Source organism: Plasmodium cynomolgi, chromosome 13, assembly GCF_000321355.1.
Source record: "Plasmodium cynomolgi strain B DNA, chromosome 13, whole genome shotgun sequence".
In the NCBI taxonomy this organism is placed as follows: domain Eukaryota; phylum Apicomplexa; class Aconoidasida; order Haemosporida; family Plasmodiidae; genus Plasmodium; species Plasmodium cynomolgi.
Window position 1 is genome coordinate 1,547,160 of NC_020406.1, and position 7,684 is coordinate 1,554,843.

Here is a 7,684-nt window from a genome sequence, read left to right on the forward strand (position 1 = left end):
AAAAAAAAAAAAAAAATCTTCAAATGGCATTTAGCACATAAAGGGAAAGAAGAGCATAATATAATATTCCTCTTTCCTTTTAGTATGTACTGTACGTACACCTTGGCTGAAAAGGTAAGCGTGAACACTTGGCTGGTATATGAAGGAAGGGCCCCTGCGCTCGTATGGTACATCACCCGCGAGTGCTCATACGCGCACGTACAAATGTTCATATGTATATTTGTATATGTATACTTATATATGTATATTTACTGTATGTATATTTATATATGTATATTTCCTATATGTATATACATACGCGCTACAATTATGTGCGTCATTTAACGCGAAACGCATTTTTTTTACTCGCTCTTAAACGAAACAGCTTTCACTTTATCGAACACAAAGTTGCGACTTCGCTCTTTCTTTCCCCTTTCTTCACGCGCAATTTAAAGAATGAAAAAGTGCCTGCGCTATGCACGCTTTGCAGATTTACCAAAATTGATTAAGCGGTCCTTCCAATTTGCGCGATAATTCTGCTTCATAAAAAAGAAGCTATCATGTTTCTCTCTTTTTTGTTGAGTCTCTTTATAGCGCTTTGAAAACTAAATTAGCCATTTTCTAAAAAGCACCAATGTTCGCAAAGCTAGCCCTTTTTATGAAATAAAAATTAAGACTTCTTAAAGGAAAAGTGGAAAAAAAAAAAAAAAAGCATAAAAAGTGTGGAAAAAAATATGAACGGTTAATAAAATATTATACAATTTTTCAACCAAAAAAAAAAAAAAAGAATACTTTATGCACACAGAATGGACAGGGCATTCCGTTTGGTGTCTTGTCGAAAGAGGAAGTAGTTCTCGCACAGAGCGAACCACTCCTCGTTATGTATGCATAAAAGGCGAACACTTTTATTGACAACGTTTTACGAATAAAAAGATGAATTACCCAACTCGTGGTGTTACTGTAACTGCTGAGGAAACACCATTTAAACAAACATTCACGCATCGTCTCTTTGGGATGTTCCCAGTTCGCTTTTTCAAAATAGTACCTTTATTTACCCAACCGGCTATGCATCATAAGTGTGTAAAAAGGAGAAAAAACGAAAAAAAAAAAAAAAAAAGCCAAACAGTTTGGAAAATAAATGCGCATATGTGCTACAACCTCGCAGGGGTGTTCTGCTGCAAAGCAGTTCTCCTCGCAGCTTTCCCCTCCCAAAGGTTGTCCCCCTCCTTTTGCGAAAAACGCGTATGGAATAAATTTTTTAACGTTAAAATGTTCGTTCGGGGTGATCGAATATGTCCCAATGTTTTATCCTCCCCAACGATATTAAACATCGCTAAAATAATGGCAACGGTAGAAATGCCCGCAAGCGTGGTTGCAAAAAAAAAAAAAAAAACTATTTTATCGAATTTGCCGAGATAGAAAAGGCTGCTAACAGGGGTAATGTGTTATTACGGACTTCTTGGCATATCGCATGTGAGGACGTTCATTTCGTGGGGACTAAAATGAAGGAGCACACACAAAAAAGGACATACTTGCATGTGTACATATATTCATGTGCTCACCCGCCCATCTTGTCGTTAACCACGCCGTACACCAGGCACAACCATTTCCACAATAAATGCAGCGACGTAAGGGCAGCTAATTTTTGAAAAGGAAAATCAGCCGCTTTTTCGCTTTCCCCCTTCGGCACAGTAAATCGTTCAGATATGCTTTACGTAGGAACTGCAAAGGGGGAAATGCCGCAACTTGTGCGGTAACTCGACGTAAGCGCGAGGATTATTACTCCCGCTATGCACCGATGACAATGGGCAAAAAAAATAAGTATATGAAAAGCGCTCCTTTTTGTGCTGGCGTAAATCCGGAACAGGGACGCAACGTGTGCGCATAAGTATACATAATATGTATACACGTATAAGTACACCAGAAAGTAAAGGTTTATATTTTTTTCCAAGTTCATTGCTATTGTGTTGAATTTCACAATTTTTACGTTTATTGCCCTCGTCCTGCTTTTTACCCAAACAAGGGTTAATGCCCCATTTTTATTTTTGCCCATTTTGGAATAACACCTGGTTCACCAGATAAGGACTCATGTTCATCTCGACAAAAAGGATAACTCGAAAATGGATTCAGCGGTAAGGAAGCCTGCCCCGAGGGACTTGGGCGTTCACTGCATTTGTGCGGATACGTACGCGATCGTACTTGATGCCGCCCCCACAAGTAGATAAACACATACAAAAAAGCAACTATAGTGTGATTGGTCAATTTTGTTTCCTTCTTTCCCCCCCCCCCTTCTCGTCTCGTTAAACCGCACATGTGTAAGTGACGAGGGGGAAGCACTAAATGCGTGCCCACGATTTAATTACTCCTTTTTTTCGCCTGTAGAAAATTCACTTAGAAATAAATGCTGGGAAGTGTATTTATGATGGCAAGACAGTGAAGCCCGATAACCGAAAGGGCAAACTTGTCCTTTATAAGGTAAATGAAAAATGGCTTCACGCCTTTCGACAGCATGTTGCAGTTCTTTTAACGAGTTACGGCGATCAGTGATAGAACTGACGTTTGGGCTCCTTTCCCGCCACCCCCGTTTGTTAATTTGTGCTTCTATTCCCATCCCAATTTTACTATTTTTTTTTTTTTTTGTTTTTTTTCCCCCCTTAACTGTCAAACTATTGCTATTGTGAAAAAATGAAAAACAGATATGCGACAATCTGTACAACTTCCAGTGGATCAACAGGGAAAATAACAAAGTTGAGGTATTTTTTTAGAGGCGAAAAGAGATGACCCCAAATAATGCAAACACTTTTTACCTGAACATGTTGAGCAACGCTACAGAATGCATCACCTCCCACATGAGAGTGCTAACCGTCTGTGACGTCCCATCTCATTACATTTAGGACAATTTGATTTTAACGAAAAGCATATCCCTCGAAAGAGTTGAGCAGTGCAAAACTGGGCGGGTGTATCTCCTCAGGAACAAATTGCGAGGTAAGAAAAATTTAGAATATACCCAAATGGGTTATCCTTTCAAATTGGAGAAGAGACCAAACGCATGGTTGTGTTTTTCCCCTTTTTAGGTGAAAGGATGATAAGGAGAAAAACAAAAAAATCGCAAAATATATAGCAGTTGAGTGGTCTAAACAACTGGGTGCGTTTCTATGGGGTTATTAGCACACACGTATAAATTTATGCCTATTTTTTTTTTGTTTTTTCCCCCCCAGGAGAGGTGTCCTTTTATTGGATGCAAGACTATGACGATTCGAAGGATGAAGTAAGTTAAAGCATTTATTTTTAGGGGAGAAGGGGGGATTATCTTTTTTTTCCTGGCCCAATTGGTGCAGTTGGCGAGTTGGTTCGTTGGCCAGTTGGTCAGTTGGCCAGTTGGTCCGTTGGCCAGTTGGCTGAGTGCCCCTATCTTGCCGCTTATTGGCACCTTTTTTACCCCATGGGCTTCATTTTTCTATCGCACCTCCACCGCGCAGGTCTTCGTGAAGAAATTCAACTCCATCATAGCAAACGATTTGTCCAAGGGTGAGGCCTGCGCTGCGGTTGTACTTCCAACTCGCGCTGAGAAAAGGAGGGAGGAACTCACAAGTGTGCACCTCAAAGAAGGCTTATATACATAACTAGTAACACACCCTGACATGCCCCTTCCTTCTTCGCTCCTTTTTCTCTCACCCCAATGCAGATATTGGGAGCAAAAGGAGGTATAACCCAAATGACTACTCGTCTGGGTTGTCCGACTTGCTATTTGCTCACAACAGAAATTTGCAGGGCGTCGACTCGAAGAAGGGTGAGTCATCACAAAGGGCAAAGAAAAATGCTTCAAATGTTTTTCCATTTTGTTTCCCTAATTAGTAAACCTCCATTTGTGCACTCGTGTATGAAATAAAAAATGACACTTTTTTTTTTTTTTCCCCCTAATTGGTAGCGGTCTCCTTTAAGGACTTTTTTGTGAAAGAAAATTTTTCGAAACTGCTTGAAATACCGGAGGCCTACGAAGAACTGAAAATGTAATAATCCACGAGAAGGAGAGAAATAAAGACGCGAACGTGTTGTACTTGTGTGTGGTTTATATACCCATTTGTACCGACGATGTGGCCCATGGATGAGCCTCTCCGCCGCTGCCACTTTGATCCAATTCGAACCCTTCCCTACATATTCTCATCTGGGGGAACCCCTTTTTCGAAACACGTGCAGGCACATGCCTTCTGGGTATCAGAACAAGTACGACATCATGGACTTAATAAATAGCAGAGCTTTGAACCCCAATTTGAAATCGCTGGACATGTCCCTGCCGTCCCACCTGAATTTCATTTTGATGTCCCTGAGTGAGTCGCATGTGCGCGTGATGGTGTGAGAGCATAACTAAATATCCGCACATTTCTATGTGCCACCGGCGGGGAGTACCCTTGCCGCGTCGCTACCACTTCGCGTTCATTTTTATTTTTTCATTTCATTTTATTGTATATTGTTTTTTTTTTTTCTCCCCCTCGGTCCCCCAGACTTACCCCCACCAGAAGGCAACATCAGCGACCGTAAGGCAAAACACAAGAGACCGCGGAGCAGTTTCACGTTTCCATTTTGAGAATCGTTATGTGACCACCTCTTCGATGTCTGCCCCCTTCTTGGGGTAGCCCTCATATAAAGTTTTTCCTTCTATTTTCCTTCCTCGCAAAATTGCAGCAATGGAGTACTTAGTTGAAGCGTTGGAAAATAAATATAAAAAGGAAGAAAACAACTGATGCGTGTAGCAGGGTCGCTCGCACAGAGAGAGAGGGAGAGGGAGAAGGAGAAGCGAGTTCGTGTGTATTTCCCAAAACTGTGCATGAAGAACAAAAACATGGCATTTGGAGGAACCCTCGAGGAGGGGCAACATGCGAAAAAAAAAAAAAAAGCAGAGTAAATCGCAGCAAAATTGGCTGCAACGAAATGACAAAAAGGGGGGGTTAAAGGGGAAAAAATTAAAAAGTCAAATTTGGGCATCGCTGACATGCCATATGTGAGCAGCGGTAGGGTGTTAAATGTGAGCAGCCAAAACGAACGCGCCGCTGATGTGTTAAATGTGCGTGCCGCTGATGTGTTAAATGTGAGCAGCCAAAACGAACGCGCCGCACTGGCCGCGCTGGCCACACCTCTTCACATCACTTGGATAACAAATGAGATATCAAACCAATAAAGTACAACAGAGATGAAAATAAGATTCCCTTGGACGCGTTGCTCTCCTCGAAGTCTTTCTGTAAAGTGGGGAAAAAAGGAAAAATGCGCGAATGGGAATGAGTGCGCACAGGGATGGGAAATAAAATACACGCACATGCATGGTTAATTGCAAACCGGGGGGGGGTCGTTTTTTTTTTTTTTTTTTATTTTCCCCCCCCATGTGCGCATTTACACAACTTGCGCATTCGCCTAATCCAACCTCCTCGGTATTTTTCTCCATAACGCTTTCCGTGTACAACCTAGACCAGTCGAAACGACGACATAGAGCCTTTTTGGGAATTTTCAGCTCCACGTCTTCTGTACTCGTTTCGACCACGTTATATAGAAGCCTGTAAAACAGATCATTCTTGTCGCACTTCTTGTCATACGTTTCGTCATCTTCCAGTTTTTCAATATTGGTCATGTCGCTGTATGGATCCTTTTCCCTCCAGGAGAAGTTGTTCGCCTTGCTCACTTTGCCTTCAGGGGGGGGAGGGAGAGAAGGATGAAAATGAACAGAGGAGAAAACAACGAAAGGGGGGGAAGACAACGAACGGAGGGGAAAACAACGAAAGGAGGGAAAACAACGAAAGGAGAGGGGTACTCATCGAAGTAAACGCATTCTGCCCAACCATCACATTTGCGCGCACCTTCTTTTGCGCACGTCCTTTCGCGCACACGCCTGTTCACCGCATCGGCACTCTCGCGTGATGTCGCTCTTTACCATCCACCAAACGGGCACAGAAAATCACCGCGTCGTCCATATTCTTTATGGTTTTCTGGCTGTTCTCAAAAACATATTCGCAAAAGGTTGATACGTATAGATCTGTGTCTTCATCGATGAAGTATACATCGACCAGTAGAATGCCATTCATCACAAGGGGGACTAGCACCTTGAGAGAATGGATCCTCTCGAAAGGAGTGTAGTGACAAAAAATGGGAAGAAACGAAAGGAAGTGAGTACTCTCGGGACTAAATCTGAATACCAACTCCATGCAAAAATTCAAACCAATGTACAAACAAATTAAAATTCGATACTTCTCGTTGTCTTTTCCATAGGTATACAAAAACCCAAAGATAAAAGAAATGGCAAATTGAAATATCGCTATGATAATAATTTCCACGTAAAAAAAGTTGGTAATTTCGCTCCCAGCAAAATCTCCAAATCTGTCATATATGTATTTTTTTTTTTCATTTGATAGTATTTCGTATGCTTCTCTTATTTTATTAAATCGCTCGAATGAATCTGCTTCTTTGTTTTTGTCCGGATGGTACACTCTGGATAGCCTTCTGAACGACTGCTGAATTTCTGTCTTGGATGCATACGCGTTTAACTGCAGAACTTCGTACAAATTTTGATTCGTTTTTCTCAGTTCGTATATGCCCACACAGAAGAGGAGCACCAGCGCGATGTACACTCCGTACTCTCGCTTGCCTTTGTTCCACGACCTATTCGGTCCTATTAGCCACTTTGTCAGTGGCGCGATGATGATCATGTGGATGATTATCTCCTCCATTTTGGAGTGCACGCGCCGCGCTCGTTCTTCGGTTGAGGAGCGTCACGCAGCGGCAATGCGGCGCTACGTCAAAATGGTGCTACGCCGCAATGCCGCAATGCCGCAATGCCGCAATGCCGCAATGTCGCAATGTTGCAATGTTGCAATGCCGCAATACTACAATACCGCTGCACAGCTACACCGCTTGACAGCTCAGCAGAGGCGAGCACTTCCGACGGGGGAGGACAAACGACTAGGTCGAAATGCGCATCCACGGGGGGCCCCAACGGGGAGCATACCAATGACGAAACGCAGAATGCCGCGAAAAAGGGGAGACAAAAATTACATAACTCGGTTGGTGCAAAAAGTATGCATCAATGTGTTTTTCTATTTCGACAGTCAGCACAGCTAACTCAATGGCTTATACAAACACGTATACACACGCGCGTATAACCTTGCACGTGTATAACCCTGCGCTCGTACAACCCTACACGCATATAACGCTACACGGGCATAACACGTCTGTAAGTCTTCTACGTGGAAGAGTCTTCTTCACTAAAAACTCCCCCCACCTGGCAGATCATTTTAGGCAAACGTGTCACGCTCGTATGTTGCTATACGTACAAATAGAGCGCCGGAAATGCTAATGCGATGCACGAGGGCTGTAAAGGGGGTGTAAGGGAAATATGCAACTAGGCGTTCGCTCAGGTGGCCGCCTGCTGATCGTGCGCGCGGCATGCCAAACGAACAATGGAGAAAGAGGAGCTAGCCACAAGTCGCGCTAGTAGAAATGCTTATGGAGATCCAATTGGGGCCCTGGAAAGCTGGTTTTGTGCGAGCGGCCAAGCAAGCGTCCAGCGCAAAGGGCCAGCACAAAAAGTTCGCGCAAAAAGTACGGGCATACTGTCCATACAAATATTTTCACGTATGCTCATATAACAATACTCTCTCCCCAGAGCATATGGCAAAACATCAATTGTGTGAGTAAAACAAAAAAAAAAACGAACGTAAAA

At 43.0% G+C, this 7,684-nt stretch overlaps 2 protein-coding genes across 2 annotated transcripts; one reads left to right on the forward strand and one right to left on the reverse strand.

Moving 5' to 3' along the window:
• Positions 1 to 2,020: 2,020 nt before the first annotated feature.
• PCYB_134270 (hypothetical protein) lies at positions 2,021 to 4,721 on the forward strand (the record flags this gene model as incomplete). The annotated part of the gene is made up of 9 exons (XM_004224452.1): positions 2,021 to 2,111; positions 2,874 to 2,964; positions 3,198 to 3,247; positions 3,459 to 3,507; positions 3,665 to 3,769; positions 3,908 to 3,989; positions 4,177 to 4,307; positions 4,482 to 4,514; positions 4,663 to 4,721. The coding sequence occupies exons 1-9, from the start codon at positions 2,100 to 2,102 to the stop codon at positions 4,719 to 4,721; spliced, it is 612 nt and encodes a 203-aa protein (XP_004224500.1). The 5' UTR covers positions 2,021 to 2,099.
• Positions 4,722 to 5,120: 399 nt separating this feature from the next.
• On the reverse strand, positions 5,121 to 6,692 carry PCYB_134280 (DnaJ domain containing protein; the record flags this gene model as incomplete). The annotated part of the gene is made up of 3 exons (XM_004224453.1): positions 5,121 to 5,213; positions 5,396 to 5,655; positions 5,900 to 6,692. The coding sequence occupies 3 exons, from the start codon at positions 6,690 to 6,692 to the stop codon at positions 5,121 to 5,123; spliced, it is 1,146 nt and encodes a 381-aa protein (XP_004224501.1).
• Between the last annotated feature and the right edge of the window lie 992 nt (positions 6,693 to 7,684).